The 24,716-nt window shown below is 41.3% G+C and overlaps 2 protein-coding genes across 2 annotated transcripts in view; one reads left to right on the top strand and one right to left on the bottom strand.

Moving 5' to 3' along the window:
* Positions 1 to 18,572, top strand: part of FANCL (FA complementation group L) — a 31,396-nt gene extending 12,824 nt beyond the window's left edge. The window contains exons 6-14 of the mRNA XM_034060821.1: positions 697 to 793; positions 5,454 to 5,522; positions 13,191 to 13,341; positions 15,220 to 15,303; positions 15,890 to 15,935; positions 16,026 to 16,107; positions 16,829 to 16,945; positions 17,514 to 17,585; positions 17,908 to 18,572. Coding sequence (XP_033916712.1) covers positions 697 to 793; positions 5,454 to 5,522; positions 13,191 to 13,341; positions 15,220 to 15,303; positions 15,890 to 15,935; positions 16,026 to 16,107; positions 16,829 to 16,945; positions 17,514 to 17,585; positions 17,908 to 17,943 — 754 coding nt within the window. The 3' untranslated portion in view covers positions 17,944 to 18,572. The remainder of the gene's footprint in view (positions 1 to 696; positions 794 to 5,453; positions 5,523 to 13,190; positions 13,342 to 15,219; positions 15,304 to 15,889; positions 15,936 to 16,025; positions 16,108 to 16,828; positions 16,946 to 17,513; positions 17,586 to 17,907) is intronic.
* Positions 17,727 to 24,716, bottom strand: part of VRK2 (VRK serine/threonine kinase 2) — a 45,953-nt gene continuing 38,963 nt past the window's right edge. Inside the window, exons 12-14 of the mRNA XM_031044606.2 lie at positions 21,489 to 21,674; positions 21,014 to 21,175; positions 17,727 to 18,246 (exon numbers count right to left, since the gene is read on the bottom strand). Of these exons, the coding sequence (XP_030900466.2) occupies positions 18,004 to 18,246; positions 21,014 to 21,175; positions 21,489 to 21,674 (591 nt within the window). The 3' untranslated portion in view covers positions 17,727 to 18,003. The remainder of the gene's footprint in view (positions 18,247 to 21,013; positions 21,176 to 21,488; positions 21,675 to 24,716) is intronic.

Raw genomic sequence — 24,716 nt, 5'->3', positions numbered from 1 at the left:
TTTCTAGAGAACAATGTGTTTTAGAATTGTATTCATCTTCATTGTTGTGGGAAGCATGAATCAGTGACATCTGAAGCAAAGAGTCTGTGATTATGTCAGGAGTTTTAAAACTTACATTTAGTATGTACTTGCTACTTGGTTAGGTGCATGTATACTGTGTAAAACTCTCACAAAACAGGCAAATCATCATAAATAACTCATTTTGTACCTGTTTGGGTATTATTTTCTGCAGGAAATCAATTCTACAATATGAGCTAATATCCACTGAATTTTCCACAATAATAGTATTGATAATAAAAGAGAATTTCATTGAAGAGAAAAGCAAATCAAGGGAATAAAAGTCTCATACAGTAAGGAAACTGTAGAAATGGATCAAAGATTTGACAGGAAGTTTAATGTGTACATAAGTAGAGGCTGACAGGAACATGCTGTGTGTGTCAAAGGTTCCGGTGATGGAAAACTGAAACGCAGTGCTCACTGACCACAGCATGAGCCTTGACACACATTGTAAATAACCCAAAGATATATGACTGCATTAAGCAGTTGACTGGTGTATTAACAGCAGTAAATCTAGAACAGCAGAAATGGTTGGCATACAGGGCTTCCTCTGATTAATATTTGTAACAGACTAATAAGAGTAATGCAGACGTTTCAAACTGGACTTCTCCACAATGCTATTAGAGTTTTCTCTTTCAGAGTTGCATACATGGATACTGGTCTCACCACAATCAAGCTGAAAGCTGAAGACTCTTGTGGTCGACAACATCTCATTACTCTAAAGTTCAATGCAAAGGTGAGTTTATGGGGGAGAAAATATCTTAAGGCTTTCTTGTAATAAATGGATGTTTCCTAATTTACAAGGGGTTTACAGAGTTGGTTTGTTAGTATATCTGTTCTGCAAGATGATTGAGGGGTGGGTGTTAATAGAAAGTAGAGTTTTCAGACTTTATATTTAAAATTAATATTGCATTATGGTTATATGTAAGAATCTTTTCATATGAAACTGTGCATCACACTTTATGCATCAAAGCACTCTATGATATTGCAGTTATTTTACTGGGTTATAGACAAAGCCTCTTGGGAGGCTTTGATTCATTATCACGCCATCCAGAGACCATACATATAACAAGAAAGAGAGGATTGTGGGTTGCTACTTTAGGAAGTCTTACTATTAAAGCTGTAGATATAAGGATGTATGAAAAACTGACTACAGAAGTGAACTTCTTATGTTAAAAAAGTTACTTCTTTTTAGTCTAAACAGTTGTCTGATTTTGATAGCTTGCAAAGCTATCAATTGTCCAATTGTGATAGCTTGCAAAGCAAACCCATGGCATTTAGTTCTTCGTGTACTTAAAACTGAACTCAAATTGCAGTGTTTCTTCATGGAATTTCTCATTTCAAGAGAACTCATTTCAAGAGTTTCTCATTTCAAGATCTCTTTATCCAGGACCTATGAATATCCAGGGATGGTGACAATCAGGTGGTAATAGCTGTTGTCCTCAGAAATTCAGTCTAGGGGACAAAAATGGATCCAAAAATGTCTAAATATTGTTGTTTGGACTATCCTTGAGCTGTTGTCTGATCTAATAATCTTGAAGGCATGAGGAGTGGGCTGAAGGTTAAATTTCACCTCTACAGACATCTCATATTCCTTTAAATACCTGGAGTTTTGAGTTTTATCATAAAACAAGCTAACTTTACCTTAGAGGGGAAAAAGGCCATGGAAAAGGGGCTGGTTAGGAGTTAAGGTTGCCAAAGGGGATATTAAAAAGAGTATAACTGTCCTACATGCACAAACTAATGGATGCACAATTAATTTTCTATTAAATACATTGATGGAAAAGATATATCGGGAAGTACAATTATGGCTTATTTAGCATGCGAGGAGAGTGACCAGACTGTGTTGTGATTTATAATGGAGCTGCTATCCCAGACTTAGTATGACACAAGCAATTAAGTGCAGCCTGGTGCCCCTAAGTTTTGTCTTGATTTTTATGGTGATGCAAGAAAAGTATTGCAACTATTTGGAAGTATAAAACTGTAGGGAAAAATACAGTGCAATAGCCATTTGTACCAAGCAACAGCTGTGGTCAAACACTGTGACACTTGAGCATTGGCTGGTTCAGTTTAGCCATATTTTATCAATGAGAGTAGAGAACAGAGATTATAATTTTCTGGACTTGTGAAAACTTGTGTGTTTTCCTTATAGTAAAGAATTTGAGACTCCTAATAAAAGAAGAAAACACCATCTAAGGATATAGTGTAATAAAGAGACCAGATCATCCAACGTGTCTGTTGTAACAAGTAATCATCAATCTTCTTTCTTTTGTTTTGTTTTTTTTCCAAGCAGTTGTTATGATGAAGGATCAATTGCTTGTCCTTTTTAAACCATGTCTGGCATTTAAACTTGTCACAGGAGAAAATTCCTGTGTGAAATGTGGTTTGGGTGACATGGGGATTTGATTTTCTTTCATATACGTATCTAAAGCATTTGAAAAGACTTTGCTGAAGTGTTGGTTTGGGGTTTTTTTGAAGTTATTTCTTTTGAGAACCTTATTTAGTAAAACTACACCCCAAAATGCATCTATTTTTGTTATGCTCTTTCTTTGGTTAATGTTAGTATGTGAGTTAAACTTTTCCTCCCCAGCACTTATGGCTGGCTCCTGCTTGTATTCTGGCATATGGGTTTGTTCAGCCTTGCCCTCCTGGATGCCATGCAGGTAAATGAGTTTCTAACCCTGTCAACAATGTTTTTGGGAAGAAACTCTTCAATTAAGTGATTTAGGAAATTCTTTTTCATAAGCTTATAATGTATATTGAGATAATCCCCATAATACTCCTTTGCCATCATTCTTAGCAGTTTGGGTGTGTTTTGAGGACTTTTCCTGTGTGCACTGGCAATATTTCCGCCTGCTATCCATGTCTGAAGGTGCTTTGTGTTAGGAGCTATCCTTTCAAAACACTTGCTCTCTGTATACTGTTTGTGAAGTGTCTAGGAAACTTGGGGGCATCATTTAAATCTGGAAGACCTGAGAATGGTCATAGCTAGGTATGTTAGCCAAATCATCTACCCTATTCTGACTTGTATAAGTGATTAAGGTTACATCTTGTAAGAGGATATATTATTTAATGCTCAGATTACATTTTGTGAACTAGTTTTCTGATTTATTTGATCCAGAAATCTTTATCCATTCACAATTTGCAAATATTACTAGAGGTGATTTCTGAAAGGAAAGCGTGCAACTTTCAAAGTGTAAACCCAAAAGCATTGGCCTTTATTTCTCAGGTTTCATTTCAGATCCCAAGGATTCAAATAGACCACTGCAAGAATTTGCATGCTACGTAGTACTCAGGGTGCTGTGATATTTGTTTGAATTATATGGGTTATGGAAATCCTTTTTCTAGATAAAGTTAGCTGCATGCTCAAAAATACAATATAAATATTTGGTCTAATAATTGCTTAAGTTCTAAAGAGTAGGATGATTGCCAACATATACATTTGAATGTTACTATAGGAAATAGGATGTCCCTGATATGTTCTGGTATAGCATTTTAAAACACTGTAATCTCCTGGGGAATCACTCCCCTTACTTACATAGGATTTCATACTCCAAGGACAAAAACCATCTATGTACAGAATCATTGCATAGTTCTTGGCATTTACCTGGTGCACAGCACAATATTGTACTCTTGAAGAAAATGTGGCTAAAAATGCAGGGGAAAAGGACTGTAGTTTTTCTGGTTTGGGTTGTTTTTAAAGTGATACGAAGTTAGTAGAAGCTGTTTGCAAGCACTTGTTCAAAGGCACCCCACAAAAGACTGCATAAAATGAATTCACAGGGAAAGTAACCACATAATTGTCTTGTGCTGCTGGGATTTAAATGATGTAGCCCTAAACCTAATCCTATGGAAAAAATTGTTTCTTCTAGACATACTTTTATACATTGAAAACGTCTATTTCTATGCAAGCATAGAAGCATTTCAAGCAAAAGAATGCCTACAATACAAAACCAGTAACACTACAGTGCTTACAATAACACTGCAATAGGAGAAACAGCTTTTGTGGCTGTATATCTGCAAGCTGTAACTGCCTCCCCTCCAAATCACTTGTTTCACTTCTCTTGCTCTGTCACTGTTAACTTGTCTGCCACGAATGTGATAAAAGGGAAAGGCACAGGATATTGAGGTTTTAGGATGTGTCTTCAGAGAGGAGATACCTGATGCAAACCACAAAGGAAGGCAAATTAAAAGCAACTTAAATATCTGTGAAATCCATAAATTCACTAGGTTGTTATTAAAATCAAAGCAATGAAGGATGGATGCTCTCGAGAAGCTTCTCTATTTTTTGCTCTGTGCCATAGAGAACAATTTGAAACTAATTCCTGTAGAATTACATTACATCATTCTACATTACTGTAGAATTACATTTTACAGAAAATAAAGACATTTGAAAACTTATGATCAATTGATTGCCATGTGCCTGATAAATAAGAAAAATATCTATGTCTACACGTTTACTTTGGATGGAGAGGGAAGCTGCACAGCTGAACTTCACCTCTTTGCCTTAACTCTTTAATTCTGGCAGGAAGATGTGGCTTCTTATCATGTCTCCTCAGATAAGATTCTCTGTAATGTTTTCTTGTACTAATATGATATAAACCTCAAAACAATTTCTATAAACCTGCTGTGTAAATCATTGGTAGAATTTACATTTGGATATAATATATAGATTGGATATAAGGAAGAAGTTCTTTGGTGTAAGGGTGGTGAAGCACTGGAATTGGTTACCCAGGGAGGTTGTGAATGCTCCATCCCTGGCAGTGTTCAAGGCCAGGATGGATGAATCCTTGAGTGATATGGTTTAGTGTGAGGTGTCCCTGCCCATGGCAGGGGGTTGGTACTGGATGATCTTCAGGTCCTTTCCAACCCAAACTATTCTATGATTTACTGGTGTAATGAATTTTTGGAGTTAGCAAACCTCTTATAGCTTTGGATTTTTTAATACAGCTATGTTTAATCTTCCTCACCGATGCCTTTTAATTGTGGGGAGGAGGGGGCAGTGAGTTCTTTTAATTGGTGTTATATGTTCATTCATCTCTTTCTAAATAGTTATTAATAGTTAAGGTGGTTTGGTTTTTATTTGTTAACTTCCCAGTACAGGTAAATGAGAAATTTTGAATATCTGATGTTTTTGTCTCAGGCTCTGTTTTAATGTCTCTGAACACAGCAAACTGTGATTCTCCTGCCATTACTGCAAACTGGTGCATAAAAACTGGTCACACGCAGATTTCTTCTTTAAATTACAATGAACATTCACAACTATTCCTGAAAATACTTGCGATGTTGTTTCCTCTAAAAGCCAAGTTCTCAAGGTGCTTGAAGTGCCCATATTTTGTTATCAAATTTGGCATCAGTGTATGGGGCTGATTCTAAATGTTCTTTCCCTCCCTCAGTATCCAACAGAACCACCGGATTGCCTTGTGGATTTTCCAGTTCCATTTGCTGTTTCTTGGATGCCCCAGGTAAGCTGCTGTACTACCCATCTCTTTTTGATAACTGAGATACATACACAATATGTTGGTGGTAATGAGGGGTTGGACTTTATTATTTAACTCCAGCTTTTTTCCCCCATGTGCATTTCCCTTTTATACATGCTTATGTGAATGTAATGTTACTGAACTCCTTACTCTTTATGAGAGTGGTCTAAATATTTTCCTTGCCATACAGATACATCTTGCATGCTGTATGCTTTACATTTATACTGGCTGGAGTTTTCTTAAGTTGTTCATATAGCTGAAATCTCTTTAGGAATGAAATCGGGAGAATATAGGCATGAGAAGCAATTGTCTGATAGAAAAGAAACACCCTCTAAAGTTGAGAGACATTAGAAAAAGGCAGTCCTGCAATTTATCCTCTATAGTATTCATGATACAATAAAACTTTTCCAGTTAAAATCAAAAGAACAGGAAAGTACTTAATAGAATCCTGATTTCATAGTTTAACAGTTACTGTGAATATAAAGAACCAAGGGCCATTGTCTTAGTCTCTCTTGCATTACTTCATGTATCTTTTTCCCTTAATAGAGCATGTGTACTTGATTAAATGGATTTAAATGTGACCACTTAGATGTAAGTTAATTTGAATTATCTCTAGAAAATAGTTGATGTTTAATTTCATTTCATTCAGGAAAATAGATTTTACCTAAATGATTGTGTTTCATAACTCTAACTCTCGCGAGGATTCCTACCCATCCATAAAGCCTGTCTTGATGGCACTAAATCTACATAGATTTAGTAGGGAACATGGGAAAAGGTTGCGGCAGAAGGATTTTAGGACGGGCATGGAACTGACTTCAATGCTTAAGGTTCTGCACCTCACCTCACATCCTCTGAGAGCTTTAACTGCAAGAGTGGCCATTACAAATGAAATATATATATATATGTCTGTATGTATGTGTATATATATATATAAAACCCCTAAATATATATATATATAAATAAATGTATAATTAGTTTCAGATATAGTAGTAGGGTGTGATTCCCTGGTACAGTTTGGAACAATATAAACAGATACTTTTTGTCCCTTAAATGATACTGGATTCCCTATACCAGAAGTAGGATTTCAAGTACTGTTCCTAACCTCAATCTCCATCCATACATTGAATAGCATTTCATTAATTTCACAGCTTTGCAACTTCTGTTGCCTCAAATTAACAACGTTTCAAATATCCTTGACAGCCCTTTCTGCTGTGTTTACTGTTAGTACATTGAAAGCTACTAACTGCCCTTATGTTTTAATGAAGTGTTCTTGAAAAACATGGTGCAAAGCAGCCTCTTTTGACAAGATAAAGATGGGAGCGAGTGTATTAATATTGACACTACAAGTAAAAACCTAATGTTAAAAATATGGCTTTCTAATGCTTCAAGTCTTTATGCAGTTGAATTGTCTATGGATTATTTGTAAACAATAGATGTTTGTATGTGACTGAAGACCCTGCTTTGTAATCATGAGGTCCTAATTCTGGCTGCAGGCAGCCTGTTACAAACCTGAACCAAATACCAGCAGCCTGTGCTTTGTGCTCATTGAAATGCTTTTTGTTGTCTGCTCTTTTGGGGAAATCAACACTATCAGTGTAGGTGACACAAACCTAAAGCTTCTGGATCAAAATGGGTGTAAGTATTGTGGAAATTGGGTTTGCTTTCACAACACGTTGAAGTCACTGCAGGAAGCAGTCCTCACACTGTGGTAAAGGGAGGGTTAAGCTTAGAGAATGCTGGAACACCCCTTGTAGCTGAAGTGCTTAAAATTTGGGTTCCTAAAATGGAAAAAGAACACACTATATCTCTTGTCTAGTAAAATAACATGAAGTTTTGATACTGTTAAGTCTTAGTCTTTAATATTTATTGGTATGTAATGTAAAAACTGACAAGGCTTAACTAAAATGATGCAATTGCACTATTAGAATATGAACTCCTGTGAAAGAAAATAGATTTCAGGTAATTGATTTCATCTTGTTTTTCCCCCCTGCCCTGTGTGTGCTGTTGCCTATTTCAGGGTCTTTTCAGTGCTCGTGGACTTTAAACTTGAGGGGTTGTTGGGTGGTTGGGTTTTTTCCTCCCCTTTTTTTTTCCCCCTTTCCCCTCTGTGTAATAATAGATGTGGCATTATGGCATCCATATTAAAAATGGGTAATTTTCCTTATGGTCCCTGTCTTCCTGCTGGGTTGATAATGTTTTGATGTATTTTTCTTTTGCTCTGATGAGAGGTCTGCTGCTGCTGCTCTGACATATTCATTTGGATGAATAATTATAACTTGCACAATGTCAAGCTGAAGATGGTAGGGTTTTGTGCGTCATGACAAGCCTAGTAGCCAGTGCAGGTGTCTCACAGCATGAGCAGCAACAGCCAGTGTATTCTGGCTCAGAGGAGACATTTTAGAGTAGTAAGAAATCAGCACCAAGGGCAATGCTGCTGCTGCTGCTACTGTTATAAGTGCCAGATAAATGCAGAGTGCTTCTCAATGACAAGTGCAAGAACATCTACTTATTTCAGTTATATTCCTTTTCTAAACAACCAGACAAATGTGCTGTCTCCACATTTCAGCCTCACTAAGTGGGGTTCAGCAGCCTCAGTGCATCTATATTCTGCTGCCCTCCCATCAGGGTGTTGTTGCTATACTGACCACTGCCCACCTGCTTGGCTACATGAAGGTCATGGGAGTGGGGATTAATGACTAATGAGGTCATGCAGCCAGCCAGCGCTGGAACCAGGATACAAGATTCCGAGGTGTAGTGATGTGAACGGGGTTATTCTTCAGTTATCTTGATGAGAGCACAATAAAATGCATCATAATTGTGCTCTTTCTTAGCAAAGGAGCTTCACAGGCAAATATAGAAAATGGAGGTGGTTGAGGAGGCTTTAGAAAGGTTTTGGACTGTTGTGCCTCAGGGATTGTTAAACTGCTGTTGGTAAGAAAGGAACAGCTCCCAAACAAATCTAAAGGGTCGTTATGTAGGAGATCCCTTTTCCATCCAGGAACTGTTCACTTTATTAAATTACATTCTCTCTATGTGTTTATAAGGGCAAGGAGGTACCAGCACCTGCAGTTGAGGCTATTTTCCCTTTTCCATTATGCTTTAATTGCTTTAATTTTGGATAAGCAAATTTTGTGTTCAGAAGAATTTTAAGCAAAATACCCCTCAAAATAAAGACCACATTTCCATCTTATAATAAAAATATAAACTTGAATCAATTGTGCTGTATTTACCTGAATTAGAACTTATTTAGTGCCATTTGATTCATGTTTAGTTCATCCGGGAGTTGGAGCAGGTGTTTGAAACTGGGCAGCATGGCCATACAGGGTTATAGCACTTCTTAAAAGCTGCTGAGAGGCTTCATGGGCTTTATGTATGGCAGGTGCAGACTCAAGGCTTTCTTCTTACTCTTCCCATCTCCTATGGCTCTAGAGATAAGAACCAAGAGTACAGTGATTTTTTTTCCCCACTTCTTATTCCTTTAGTTGAAGAAAATTGTGCCTGGCAATAGGGATGAACTTGGGGAAGTGTTTGAGTTGGGATGAACTTACAGCAGGAAAGAATTGGCATGAGAAGCTACCGGTGATGAGATAGAGATGAGAATGCGGAGGATAGAAATGGAAACATAAATGTTGCAAAACTACAGGGTAGAAGGTAGGTTCCCCTCAAACAGATGGGTCCAGAACATCTGATTGTCACAGACCAAAGCAGTGCTGTGTATCCTAGCAGAGGACACATGTAGTCTGATAGCACAGAGGTGTCTTTTGGTTCAAAGCTCTCTAAAACTGCTGGAGAATCATCAAAGCTGATGTGTTTCCATCCTGTTTTGCTGTCAAATAACCATTTCAGCTCCATCTCTGCAAATACCCATGGTCAGAAGTGAAGATCACAGGATCGCAGGCCTCAAATTCACACTGGATCTCTGTTCTGTCCAAGGACTCTGTTGATATAACTTGTACCAGTATCTATCAGATTCTTGCCTCGTAGTGTCTTGAGTAACTAGGACTGCATATCCACTTGTGGAGAGGGAAAGCTGTCTGTGTGTGAGTCCCTCACAGTGCATTTCACATGGCATCACTGAGTATGTTCTTTGTTTTCCGTGCTCACAACTTGAAAGTTAAGAAATGTGGAGAAGTGTTGAGTGGTTGAAACACTGACTATGGTCCCAGGAGGTGATGCTCTAATAGAAACAGGGATCTTGAGCCCAGTATTCCAAGTGACCATTATCTCAGTCTTTTTCCATATGAAAACTTAGAATGAGGTCATCTCATCTGAAAATGTGTTTTTTGGTAATCTCAGGAATGGTTTTGGGCTGCTCAGTTGCTCTGATGGGCACTGTAGAGAGCATTAAAGGAACTGCTGGAAACTCACTAACCTCACACTTGAAAGTGCTGCAGTGTGTCCTGGGTCTGTAAGGCTTTCTGAGGAGCTCAGTGCTGTAATGGAAGGGAAAGTAGTTCTAGGTGTGGATGCAAGGTTTAGATTGTACATTAAAAATGATAGAACCCCCAGCTTGGTTTGTGTTGGAAGGGACCTTAAAGCTCCTCCAGTTCCAACCCCTGCCACGGGCAGGGACCCCTTCCACTGGAGCAGCTGCTCCAAGCCCCTGTGTCCAACCTGGCCTTGAGCACTGCCAGGGATGGGGCAGCCACAGCTTCTCTGGGCACCCTGTGCCAGCGCCTCAGCACCCTCCCAGGGAACAGCTTCTGCCTCAGAGCTCAGCTCAGTCTCCCCTGTTCTGGCAGGTTCAAGCCATTCCCCTTGGCCTGTCCCTACATCCCTTGTCCCAAGCCCCTCTCCAGCTTTCCTGCAGCCCCTTTAGGCACTGGAGCTGCTCTCAGGTCTCCCCTTCTCTTGTCCAGGCTGCCCCAGCCCAGCTCTCTCAGCCTGGCTCCAGAGCAGAGCTGCTCCAGCCCTCGCAGCAGCTCCATGGCCTCCCCTGGATAGTGTCTTCATGTAGTTTTAGGTTGTTGTGAAAGACAAAACTCCACAATGTCCTTTCTCTTTAAGGGATGTTTTGCCCGATGAGCATGGAAACCCAGCAGATACAGAGGTTTGGGTTTGCTCATGCTCTGTAGAGCCAGGGCAGCCACTGGCAATATCCTGGGTGATAAATGCCTTCTTTTCCAATCACCACATGACATATTCCCTACAAATTCTGATCCAGTTGTACAAAGGTGAGGGAGGCACAAGGAGTTTGTGCTGTTTGACATCGTTCCTGACAACTGCCTTGGTGCAGTATAGACAAAGCAAAAACCCTGATAGTCTTTTCTAGAAGCATTGGGCACTGACCGAAAATTAGTTGGTTAATCAAATAAGAAGGAATGTTAGAGTTTTCATGGTTTGCATGACAAGCATGCAGTGTATTTAAATAGCTATGGATGCATTGATGTATATAGCAGGAGACAGCTGGCAACATCAATGAAGCATGCAAATAAGATCAAATGAACAGTGCATTAAGGAAAAAAAAGAGATTTAACTACCTTTTTAAGGAACATCATTGAAAAATTACAATTAGTATTAAAATTAATTGGATTTTAAAACTTATCTGTGGGTTCTAATCCCTTGATGTTTCTTTTTGCTAGTGAAACCCTTTGAATTCCCAGAAGATAAAGATAAAAATGATTATTAGAGGATTTATCTGGATGTGATAGAGAAAAATGTACAAAATCAAAATGGAAAGCAACTGTTGCAAGGAGCAGAAAATTATGCTATTAATTTAAGTGTCATCAGAGCACAAAAGATCACATTTCAGGACTGTGTGAAAATTATTAAAATACTGGAAATAATAGTACTTAAGATGAAGATATTATACCCTAAGATGTGGTTAAGTGACTGACACTACGATATCACTTCAGGTATTATAAAAGTAACAAAATGCTTTTAAAGATAATAAGCGTTGCAGTTGGAGATTGGCAGTGTTCACACTCTCCTGCTTAGGTGCTTCCCTGCTTTAATATAATCTAATAACAGCAGGGCAAAAAAGGAGCATTTTATTTCCAAGCTGCACTGGTTCCTTCTGAAATGTGTGCAGGAAACCTAAAACCTTGTTCCATACAAAACTCACAGGTCCTCATTGGAGAATGTTCCTATAATTCAGTGCTTTTTGTGCAGGTGAGAAAGGAAGGACATTGTCATTAGTGAGTAAAGGAAACCATTCTGTTTTGTGTTATTTACAGACAAATACCTCTTCGTGACCTATTTAATTTGCTTTTTGTTTTTGACTCCAACAATTGCTTTCTGGGCTAAAAAAATACCTGAAATCTGGCTAAAAAATACCTGAAATCTGGCCCTTTCTACCTCTTTTTTTGCTTTCAAAGCTTACTTTGCTGTGTCTTTCTCCAAATTGCAGAGGCTCTCTCAGTTCTCTCCCATCCTTCCTGCTTTTTTACTCATGTATTCCTTTGCTCACTTGTATTCTGTGTAAACCATTTAAAAACACCCATTGGTGCTCCCAAGTAATTCCTCTTTTTCTACTCCTGCATTTCCCAGTACTGAGCAATCAGGGAAAACAAGTTACTGGGGAAGTTTGTTCCCAGAACGCTTCCCCCCTCCTTGGTCTCCCTCCCCTGCAGCCTTTTCTCCTTTCATAGCTTCCCCTCTCCCCACAGAGCCACAGCCCATGGCTCCTCATTCTGTTGCTGTTGTGGCACTTCCCAGTTCCTCCATTGATTCCAAGCTGGACTCAAACCCATATGGGTGTTCCTCAAGCAGAACTCCCCCTCCTTCTCCTCCCTTTGTGGTCTTCATTTCCCTTCAGTTCCCTAAATTCAGGTTTGTACCCTGTGGTCCCTGCCTTTGGCAAGGTGTGAACTTGGCCGCCCAGCATTTGCTTTACTTGCAGAAGCCCTTCCCTGTAGGAGCAGTTACTGCTTCTGTACTCACTGGTCACCAGGACTCCTCTTTGGCATTGCTGTTCTCTGTGTTGTCCTGTACAATGAGAGATCTTTCTGATTCCATCTAATCCACTCTCAAATACTGAAATCCCTCGAGTGTAATCCTCTGATTAGGAGACAGTTTCTCCTTCTCTTACCCTATTTACATGGTTTAAAACCTAGTGTTAAGTACCTGTTTCTGTACTGCTCAGTTCTGAGCTAATTGTCACACTGCTAAACTGCATTTCAGAGTCTAAAAAATGAATCAGCTACTTTAGTTATGTGGGCATTTCTGTGTATTTATGTGGTACCACCACTGTGTTACTCACCTGAAGCAGAGAGAGGAGCAGAATGTGAGCTGTTTAATAGTAGACAATGAGGATTTTTACTTCCATTTGCTGCAGTCTGTTACAAGTTACAATGCAAATCGATAGCTACCAGTTTGCTGAGGAGTACAAACCACTGTCAGTTGCAGGTATGGTGTACATGCATCACATTGCAACTACCTGGAGTATGTGTTTGTACTTGGGAACACAGTATTGTTTCAACTAGAAAACCTGTGAGGTTCCAAGTTTTATGCTACCACAATACAGATGGACACACACTTGATCTTAATACTTCTTAAATCACCTGCAGTTTGGTTTTCATGGATATAGAATCATAGAATCACAGAACGGGTTGGATGGCAAGGGACCTTAAAGACACCTAGATCCATACCCATTATAGATATGGCTGTGGGTGAGAACCATATGAAATTAGTTTTAACTTCTCCTTTTCTTAGAGCTCCTTACCGGACATTTATAATCAGTTCCTGGCGGCACTGGAATCACTGAAAGAATTCTGGGATGCCATGGATGAAATAGATGGGAAGACGTGGGTGCTTGAGCCAGAAAATCCCACACGGAGTGCTACAACAAGAAGAATCGCTATAGGTATGGAAAGTCTTAAAGGAATGTGATGGATTTGAGGGGTGCTGGTTGCTTTGCTGATCTAATCAGATGGTGTTTCTGGGAGTTAGGAAAATGAAAGGAAGCTCCTAAAGCTGGCAAGACATCACTGTCTTTTGTGTGTTAAAAGACCCTGCCACAGAATAGCCAACCTGGTTTAGGATATTAATTACAGTTTATGGTGCTACAGAAAACCTACATTTCTGCAGGAAAACAGTGTGTTTGTAACTTACAAACATGGAACTGTCAGAACCTGAATCTGTGCAGGAGAACACTGGAAAAACCTGTAGTTGTAAGAAAAATCAGCTTAGATGAAGCCCTTATCTCATTCACAGACCATTGCTTTGGACTGATCCTGTCCTGGAACAGGGAAGGGAGTGTCAGAGTGCAGTGGAAAAGGGGGTTAAAAGAGGCAGGTGGAAAGGACAAAGAAGTAAGAGCAGAGAGGAGATTGGAGGCTTACACTGTTAACTGTTCGATTCATATGCTGATGACTGGCATTTAAGGTCTGAGTATCTATGGGATCAGGAGGCTTCTAATGGCAAAGGCGAAACTTGCTTCTGCCAGAGGGTAGAGATGGGAGAGAAATGTTACTTTTGAAAGAAGAGTTCTGATTTTTAGCTGAAATCCAAAACATCAAGAGGATATTGGAGAAGTCTCAGAACACACAATGGGCTGAAGCTGTGAGGAAGGAACAGAGCCAACGGGGTTCTGAAGCTGCTCCACCCTCAGGGACAGGGAAGGAAAGGTTCAGCAGCCTTGGGTTGGACACTTTTCTCTGCCTGCCTTTGTCTTGGTTCCATTGTACCCTGAAGGAAACACCTCAGGAGGCACCTCAGAGGAGAGCACTGTGGACTGGGAGCACTTTGTCATCAGTCACAGTCTTTGGTTAGGACTGAGCTCGGATTTCATTCATTCCAGTGTCTTCAGGGAGAGGAAGCCTCCTGTATCTCTTAATTATAAACCAACATAGGCTTCACCTGGTTTTATTTAGAGGAGAATTTGCCGTGAGGTTTTTAACCTGGATCCAGACCGGTTTTGAGCTGTTTGCCCCTTAGGAATAACACCCCTTCCGAGGGTGAGGGGGTGCTTTGTGCAAGAAAGACATTTGCCATTTCAGAAGCCATTGTTCACTCCATCAATGAGTGCATCACTGATCTGCATCACTGAGTGTGTGTCCTGCAGAGGGAACTGACTTCTACTGCTTAAAATTAGTTTTAGGCTTCTCTTTTTTGACTGTAAAAGATAATGAGGAATTAATAATAATTATATCTCTACTAAGATTTCAACAGCATTCTCATTTAGCTTGAGTTTGATCAGTCAGAAATAGGTCAAAGTGTTAAGGTTGAGACCTAAAGAAGTTCAAGACTGGTGGGTTTTTTTCTTTAATCAGTTGCTATTTTTAATTACAGCCCATTGAAATGTAAATATTTCCTATAGAGACTGATACTTTGTACAATTGAGATACCTACCATCTGTTGTTATTTAGCGTAATGAAAATGAGTCTGAATTAAAGCAATCATAGAATCACAGAATAGTTTGGGTTGAAGGAACCTTAGAGCCCATCCAGCTCCAACCCCTGCCACAGGCAGGGACCCCTTCCACTGGAGCAGCTGCTCCAAGCCCCTGTGTCCAACCTGGCCTTGAGCACTGCCAGGGATGGGGCAGCCACAGCTTCTCTGGGCACCCTGTGCCAGCGCCTCAGCACCCTCACAGGGAAGAGCTGCCTTATATCCAACCTGAACTTCCCCTGTTTCAGTCTGAACCCATTTAAAACTCTCCTAAAGAAAGGTTATGTTCCCATTTTGACACAAACACTTGCCTGCCAAGCAAAGCCCCCAGTGACTCTTGTGCTCTCTATAGGGACCAATGTCTCTGTGAGCGTGGAGGTGGATCCTCGGCACCCAGCCATGCTTCCCGAGTGCTACTTCCTCGGAGCAGAGCACGGTAAGAGCACAGACCTGCACTGCTGGTTTCTCTTCCAGAATCACATCTCTGCTGAGCATGCACTGGTCTAAGCTGTGGCAGACTCCTGGGGTAAGCTGTACTTACCCAGAGCTGGGAATTCAGCTGAATGGGTGTGGAGGAGGGTTTTACACAGGGGATGCTGGGGGTTTAACAACCTGAATCCACAGCACGCTGGTTTGCTCTGCCAGTGATGCTGGTTTTCCAGTGTTTTCCAAGCACAGTGTCCTACAGTTCCCTGTGTCCTACAGATTACCCATCATGTTTATATTGTAATAGCACTGCATATGTCCTAATAGTGTTTGAAAATACTTCAGTCTTTCACTCTGTGTCCCACAGCTTTTTGCCACTTTTAAAGGTAATGCAACCCTATCTTCAGCAGTGTGATGTTTAAAATGATAGTGCAATGAATTCCCCAAACTAAAAGCAGTCACTGACTTACATAGTTTAAGTGATTAAACCCCAGTCCCTGCTTTAAGTGATTAAACCCCAGCTTCCAGTGCTGGTATCTGAGGGGGAAGAGCAAAAGGGAAGCTAAAGGTATGTAATGAGTTGTGTTGTATTGCAGTGGTTAACCCCTTGAGAACCAAGCTGAATGACAACATGCACTTATGGTAAGTACCTTTAAATAGCACAGCTTTGAAACTGAAATGGAATTTGCCGTTCCTCATGTTGACTTTTCTCTCTCTCAATCCTACCTGCAGGGATCCAGAAATCAGTTTATTGCAAAACTTGAAAGACCTCTTAGATATCGATTTACCCTCTCGTGCTGTGTTAGAGAAAAGTGTAAGTTGCTTTTTGGTAATGATCAGTCGTTATTCCTGAATAAGTAACAGTTAAATGGTCACTTTACAACTGGCAGCAAAAAGAAGAGCCCTAGAGGAGAGGTAATTGCATTAATATATTGTCATAAGGACTTCTGGACTTCAAGCAACAATTGTCAGAGCTTGTTAACCTGTGATTAGAGGTGCTCACTTCCCTGTGGCCTTCCTAGCAGTGAGGCCATTAATAACAGGCTTAGCTATTAAAAGGGAAGGAGGAAGTTCCAGAGTAGCTAATGAGATGTGGAAAACCCAAACATTCTGTTATGGATGCTGATGACTTAAGTTCTAATGAGGTGGAGCTGCTCAGGGGGGACAAGAGGCCATCCAAATAGTGCTACAACATTGCATTATCAGCTTCGCTTCCACTTGTGGAATTCTGACATTAGTATCTGATTGAGGGTTATACCTGATGCTCACAAATGATTGTGTTTGAGGAAAAAGAAACAGCAGAGTATGAAAATGCCTATCAAAATAGATGTAATTCAGTGAGGGGATAAAATACAACCTGGCTCCAGATGTACAAGGCTTCAATAGTCTCAGTTGATGCCATAATGGTACAAACATACCGACTGAAAGCAAAGCTTGCAAAAGCAGAGACCAATAGATGAACGTGTTGGCTGTGTTACCAGCTCTGCTTCTTCCTTTGTGGTGGGCCTGTAAGCTAAACCATGTTGTGTTGTAAGGATTTTACCAAGGACTGTGGAATCTGCTACGCCTATCGCCTCAACGGCACTACTCCAGACCAGGTGTGTGATGACCCCCGCTGTGGACAACCCTTCCACCAGGCTTGTCTGTATGAGGTACAGTAACAGGACAGACTTTGTTCATTGACTGTCAGACTCTTGAAAACAAGTGTTACCCCCTTGAATTTCAGAAGCAGCAAAGTCCTTGATGAGTGTTACAACCACCACTGCCTCTTTGAATCGTGGAGCCACAGAATGGTTTGGGCAGGGACCCCTTCCACTGGAGCAGCTGCTCCAAGCCCCTGTGTCCAACCTGGCCTTGAGCACTGCCAGGGATGGGGCAGCCACAGCTTCTCTGGGCACCCTGTGCCAGCGCCTCAGCACCCTCACAGGGAACAGCTTCTGCCTAAGAGCTCAACTCAGTCTCCCCTGTTCTGGCAGGTTCAAGCCATTCCCCTTGGCCTGTCCCTACAGGCCCTTGTCATGAATCCTCTCTCTCACCTTGTGTAAGCCACACATCAGGCATAAGCTGTCTGTGGAGGGGAACCTGCCTCACTTTGTGCTCACACAGACTCTGCCTTGACACACACCATGAAGTCTGTCTGGGAGAAACCTCCAGTAATAGATAGTTCTTAAATTTGATGTGAAACAAATGTGAATTTCAATCTGCTTACTTGTGTTGCAGTGGCTACAAGGTCTTCCTTCAAGCAGACAGAGCTTTAATGTCATCTTTGGTGAATGTCCATATTGTAATAAGGTAAGGAAAGCCAAAACCTGAGTGATTGAACTAAACCATGAGTGGTAGCTCAGATACAGGCAAAACCAGTAACAAAGTCTTTTCTAAAATGGAATTTGTGGCTATGATCTTCCCTTTATACTGTGGAATAAAGAGGAAAACTAAATTCCCACACATTTAATGCATCAGGATTTAACCAAAGGTTTGCTCAAACAGTACAAGTTACCAACACATCAGTGTCAGTGATTCAGTCTCACACCCTGTTGTATTTCATGATACATGAGTGTGGAACTTGCCTGGGAAGGATCCGTATTGACAGGGTTATTTAAACATCTTTTTCAAGCCACTGACATTGAAATCTTCAATGAAGAAGCTCTGAGAAGAAACTGCATGATGGGAGCATCACCACAAATGCACTGAAGCCCCTGAGATGGTGCCATCAAAGAAAATACAAGGAAAGTACTATCAGCAGCAGGAGAACAAGTATTGCTGTAGTGTAATGGTATGTTCTGTCAGTAAATGCAAGCCTAAATACAGTAGGAAGAGAAGGACGAGTGAAGTCGGAACCAGTTTCTTGCCATGGCAGTGGGTGATCCACAGTTAAGAGTTGATTGTGTTCCTTTCTGGACTCTGAGAATAGTGCTTGGGGGGTGAATGGGGGCAATTCTCTTGCAGGGTCTTTCTGCAGGGGAAAAAATAGAAACAATTAAATTTCATATTGAGATGTGAATTGGGAAAACAAGGATGCCAAAGAGGACATCCAGTTATCCTAAGGGAAGCAACACCAGTCTTACAAAGCCTCAGCTCTGGCATTTCTAGGTAGAAGTATATTGTGTATTAAGTGTATAACATCAGGTATGATTAAACACCTTCTCCAGAGCCATCCTCTGTATTTTACTGAAGTCAGCAGCTGAAATTCTTCTCTAACTTGTTCCCAAAACTGTCAATATTTAAGCGTTTACAGTGTTTAAGTATGTAATGTATTAAACTACCCATTTTATTACTGCTCCTGGTAATAAAGCTTTAGCCTGGAAACCCTCAACCTGACTGAAGTCTGATTTGCTGGTTTAATTTGTGTAGCTTTTGCCTTTCACGGTGAAGCCAAACTTGTGATTTAGACAGACTGCATGACTATGTAGTATTTATGTGGGTCAGTTCTAGTTGGCTGGGGGGTGGCTGGGGGATTTTAGGTCTCCAGAAGCAATGTCATCCTTAGCTTACCCTTTTAAATCTCCTCTCTGGGAGGAAGGGAAATCCATCACAAAGGAATCACACATCCCAGACTTAACCATTTTTATCACTGTCCCCCAGCAAAACTTTCAGCTTTGGTTTCCTTTCCCATTCACAGTAAGTTATTTTTTAGCAATACAGCCCTTAATTTCAACCTCAGCAATAGGATTTTCTTCAATTCATAACCTAAATTGCATCTTTCTTGTATAAAATTTCTGGTCTTCCTGTTTTATTCCTCTTTCAGATTACTGACAGATGTCTGTTTCTTTTAATTAAATACGGGCCCCATCTGATAGAAAGACACTATTACATCCACCATAAAGGCAGCTCATAGGTTGTTTTTCTTCTCTGCTTTTTCTTGTTTCCATATTGATTTAATTAATAGATGTTTATTATAATGCTATATCATTATAATAGATATTACTTGTCTTCCTCATTCTGTCTTTCCCAGTTCATCTCTCACAAGTGTCCTACTCTTCTCATCCCCCTCCTCTCAGTCAGGTGTTCCCCTTCCAGCATAGCAGTTTCTTGTTTTAATGTATACCTAGACTATAACTGCTTTCCAGCAGCCCCAGCTATGTGGAATTTGCCTGTTCTTCCCCCAGAGATAAACCAGGGAGGAAGAGAACTTCCCCTCCATGTTCTCTGTTCACACCTTTAGTTGCACCATGGCCACCATTCCATCTTGGTGTCCGAGTCAGAGCATGGTGCCTGCAGTTACCTGCTCCACAGCTGCCTGGCTGTGTGGCATTGCTCTCTGCAGGACACTTGTCAGCTTCACCCTCCAGCTCCTGCATGAACCAGTGTATTTTAACCTGCTTTGTAGCTGACCCTCTTTTCCCAACCTCGGTTCTCTACAATGTCCTATATAGCTCTGCTTTGCCAATCTCCTCAATTATGAAAGGAAGAGAGAGGAGTCTGCAAAACATAACTAATGCAATCCTGCATTTTTTCCTTCCTCATTTGAATATCTTAACTGTTACCCAACATCCATTTTAACTTTCCCATCTTATTCACAATATTCAGTGAGTACCACAGAATGACTCTACACAGATGCAGCTTATTAATCAGATTGGAACAGCAGCTTTTCCTTTATAAAGACTAAATAAAGTCACAAATATAGATACCAAACCCTTTGGGGGAAACCCAAAGGCCCGAGTTACTCACTGGGTATCTACAACCCATATTTACTATATGCTTGCTATAGCACTGAACAGGGCAAGTTACACCAGCTCTTTTTTCTCCCTATGTCATGCTGGAAGTCTAGATCTGCCTCCTTTTCCATATCTACTTCTTAGGCCTATAGTCCACTTGAGGACTGGGAAGTCGCACTGGAATATCTATTGCAAAGCTGTATGTGTTACTTTGAGTCACTGCTGTGTCAGGTCTCTGGCTACCCTGCTGTCAGCACACCTCCAAACCCCGCTCTGCTCACCACTTGACTGCCTGACGCTCTCAGGTACAGCTGTGCTTTTCCTGCTTCCCTCTCCCAGCTTGTACTGGAGTCTCCAGGCAGTGACCAGCAAACTGCTTGAAGCAAAGAATAGTGCATTAATCATAAAGCTCTCTTTAAAGGTGCATTTTTGTGCTTATCAGCAATCGGCTGCATTTCACAAGCTATTTTTCTATCTGAAAGAACCCCAGAGGAGCATCCCTTTGTTACAACACACATTTAACTCCACAGAAACAGCACAGGGTGATTACCAACATGTGCTCCGTTCTGCATTAGTTTTACTAAACCTTGATTAACTTCTTTCATCAACTTTTTCATGTACAGCTGCAGAGTAAGACTGAACACATCCATTCAACCCTTCCTTTTATGTGGTAAATTACCATTAATGTATGAGGTGAGTTAGTTAACTGCTAAAATCCTCAGATTAAGAAGTGAGAGTTTAAGAACTTCAAGCTATGACGTTTTCCACTGTTGAGAAAAGGAAACTACTGCAGTAAGAAAGATTCTACCAAGAAAACAAAGGGACACTCATTTCCCAACACTTGTATCTGCACACAACCCACAGTGCAGCACTCTACAACCAAACTGGAATGTTAGTTTCCTAATAGCAGGACCAAGCAACTGTACCCAAACTTTGAGTGTTTGTGGCCAACGTTTACTTTGTACACATTGAGTTTGGGCTCAGTTTGGGTGGTGTGAGGTCAGTTGTGTCTGAAATTCCTCATGTTCAGGGTGCTGTGCCTGTTAGGGACCACCAAACCCTCACCTTGCGTGCCTGGTTGTGCTCCTGAACAGTGAGTGGCCTCTCCTCAGGCTGGAAGTGTTGGTAGGTCACCCGAGCACGGGACCTCAGCCATCTGCGTTCTTCCTCTTTCACCTTGTTTTGCTTCTGTGGCACTGGTTCCAGGGAAGGCTTCAGTAAGGGACCCTGTTGAGGCACACATAGTAATTCTGTATGCTGGGTTCAGTAATGTTCAACTACCACAGGTAACATCCTGATACTTGGTCAGGTGTGAGCAGTGCTCTGATTGCACTTACTCCTTTTGCTTACAAGAAACTCAGAGTTTTATGTTTGGACTAACAGGAGCTAGGAAGCACTTGCTACCTTCTGGAGCCTGGGAGAGAACACTTGGCTCTTTTCAAGCACTCCTCTTCCTCACCCACCCCAAAAGGTGGACATGGAGCTAAAGGAGCAGCCAAGCTCCAGATGCCACCCAGCACTGCAGTGCCCAGATCCTCACCTGCTGAGGCTTTGTTTCATGAAGCATCCTGTTTAATCTACTTGGCTTTTCTTCATCATGGGGGTGTTTGTCTGTTGTCCCAGCACAGGCTTCGTTTTGGCAGACGTATTCCTCATATTCCTCACCTCCCATCTTCCTTTGCTTCTGCTGAACTGGTTTTGGTTTAGGCTTTGGTATGCGAACCTGCTGATGGACAGTAAACAGGTTTGTATGTTACAAAAGTCAGTGTTTCAGAAGCAAAAATGTTCCAACTTTAGTACCAAGAACACAGACCAAGAGAAAGTTTTCATCGCTCAAAAGAAATGTTTTCATTACCAATAAATCCCTTCTTTGAATAGCACAAAGTTGGAATTTGGAAAGGATGCTCTAAAATAAACTTTAGGTATGGATTTCAGGCCATTCACTAGCAACCTTCACTGGGGATGAAGCCAGGAGGTCACTGGTTCATTGACAAGTAGAGCTGGAGGCATTTCATCCCACTGGACTGAGTGGCCAAAGCCCCAAAAGCAAGATAACCACAAAGCATTCTGACTCTGGTAATCTAATTTCAGAGTGAAGGGTTATAAGTAGGGAGCACACAGTGAATAGTTGCTTGGGTTAACACCAGCTTTTTCCAGTGCTGCTCGAAACAGTATCAAATGATGCCTGGTTTTGGCTTTTGTGCCCTGGAAGACAAACATAGCCAAAACACAGGCTGTATGCCACATGCCTTTGGTACTTCTGGCACACCAACAGCCCTCTAACTGTAACGTTTGCACATGGGCCTCTGCAGCAGCTGGATCCAAATACAGCACTTGAAATAATGAGCTGCTTTTCTGTACTGCAAATTAAATACATGCAGGAGATAGAACCTGCAAACAGCATTAGAAGTGCCAGTGGGCACTTCTTGTGTTGCTTAATACAAAACATCTTTTAAGAACATAAACCCTAGTTCTGCTCTGTGAAAATCGCTCATGTTCAGTAATGTGAAGGTGTATCTGAACAACAACTCAAGCTAGTTTTGGGCTACCTCGGAACATAACATTGCAGCTGGCTTCAGGAATGGAGATGCCCAGGGGAGTCCCAGTGCCACACTGACCCTTACCTGAATGCAGGGACCCAAGCTGCTTGTGTCACTTCATTGAGCCAAAACAGCTCATCTTGCTGACAGATCTGGTGTCTTCACAAGGTACATACATACCCCAAGTGACAGCATCACTTTCAAAGCAGGGCTTATGACATTACTGAAAATATACATGTTTTATCCCTAAAATTTGCCATATTCCCATCTAATATAAATGACAAGCCATTAATTTCCACTATCAGATCTACAGACTGCAGCAAGGCCTCAGCTGGCCTCACCACACTTCAGCTGCCCCTTATGCCAACGCTTCCACTGCAGGTGAAAACGCTGAAAATACTTATCCAGTGCCAAAAACTGGGGAAAACAAGTTTGCTAATGAATGCAATTAATATTTTATCACCTATGTTTGGGGTGTGATTGGAACAAAGAGCCAGGATGTAGGTGCTGCTACCCTTTTTATGTCACCTCAAGATTAGATTCGTGTGCTGTATGCAGGGAGCTGCATCTGAAAACTCATGTTCTGTAGCAATTCCTATTCACATCTCCTTCAAGCAGCTTGTGCTACAAGATCCCCTTATTGGTATTTACGGGTGTTTACTGGTGTTCAGAAGGGAATTAACCCCAAGTCACCTCTTCCCTGTGTACCACACTGGTACAGGTGGCTCCGACAGGTCACCTGGAGGCAGATTCTGCCATAAGCAAGAAGTGAGGAGACAGGGGATTGTTTGTAGTGGCTCCCACTATTCTGAGGTTGCCTCTTTAATGGGAGAAGTGTTTGGTGAATAAAAGGAGAGGTGGAAAGGGAACGCAGAGATGAAAAGAGTCAGACCAAGGATAACTACAGACAGTGCTGAGAAGCGATGCAGTGGGAAGTGCCTGCCTGTCATCGAACACTGTCAGGGCTGTAGCACCAGAGTGTAGCAGGCCTTGGCTATCCTCGACAGCCTGAGAACCAGGGTTTTCTGCACACAGCAGTAAATTTAGACAAAGTTCAGTTCTCTGCTCTCCCTACTCGTATTTAAGTACTGCTGAAGTCCTTGGAATAACCCTAGAGATCTCTCTGCAGCTGTTTTGCAGTGGATGACACAGGAAATGTGTACACATAAGCAGCAGAACTGGCTGAAGAAACACACTCAAGTGAAAAATAGGTGATGGCTGGAACAGCGCTACTGTACTGAGGAGCAAGACACTCAGCATTAAACATTCCTCTGAAGCACTGATGACAGGTGCCAGGATTTAGTAATATGCAGACACACTGTTCTCTGATCTTGTTCTTGGCCATCAAAACCAATTCCGCTTAGTCCTACAGCGCAAGAGCGCTGATCACTGACACTCCTCATGCATGGGTTCTGCAGTGGGGTTGTGCACTTGCAAATAGCAGGAGCTACAGCAGCTTTTACAGGCTGGAAGGTCAGGATCATCTTTTCTGCCAGCACAGTCACGTCTTAGGGCAGGCAATAAGAAGCAAATAGATTGACTATTCAGTATCTGACTAAGAAATCAAAGCCTCCCGTGAAGCGGAGATGCAGGAGGATCAGCTGGGGATGGGGTCACTGCTGCCTGATACCTCAGTTCTGTTCAGAAAACAGTGCAAACTTTACTTAAAGCTCCTCAAATCAGCGAGGACAAAGTGGTCACCAGCATAACAAGAGACATAATGTCCCTGAGACAGCTTTTGGGCTTGTTAAAAGTAAACCTACAAGTGATACACCCGGAAAAGTCAATAAAATAGCTAAAATAAGTCCGTGTAATTACCAAGATCAAAACCCAGTGGCTTTTTATTAAACATGAACTTTTGTTCTGCCTCCCATAACATGTAAATAGTGCTGACAATTGGTTTGTGAGGCACTTGCTACAATAAAATGTAATTGTATCATGAGAGAAAGGTGACAATCAGGAGATCATGAAAAAATTACATATTCTCACTGGTGGTTAATTAGCCATGCAAAACCCCCTCAAACAGATATTCCCTTCTATTAGGAATGATTACTATGCAGGCCTACAGATGTCAATACCACAGTCATTCAAATACTTCTTTCCCTACTAATTGAAGGTTGTAAAGCTCTGGTGCCAAGGTTTTGCTTCCAAAGAGCTAATTTATGACTAGAAGGATATTTTATGTCTTCAGTTGCAGCAGCTACAAAACTCAGCAAATCAGAACCATC

This window comes from Melopsittacus undulatus, chromosome 3 (genome assembly GCF_012275295.1).
Source record: "Melopsittacus undulatus isolate bMelUnd1 chromosome 3, bMelUnd1.mat.Z, whole genome shotgun sequence".
In the NCBI taxonomy this organism is placed as follows: Eukaryota; Metazoa; Chordata; class Aves; order Psittaciformes; family Psittaculidae; genus Melopsittacus; species Melopsittacus undulatus.
The sequence above is the reverse complement of the archived record's forward strand: the minus strand, read 5'-3'. Positions and strand labels throughout refer to the sequence as shown.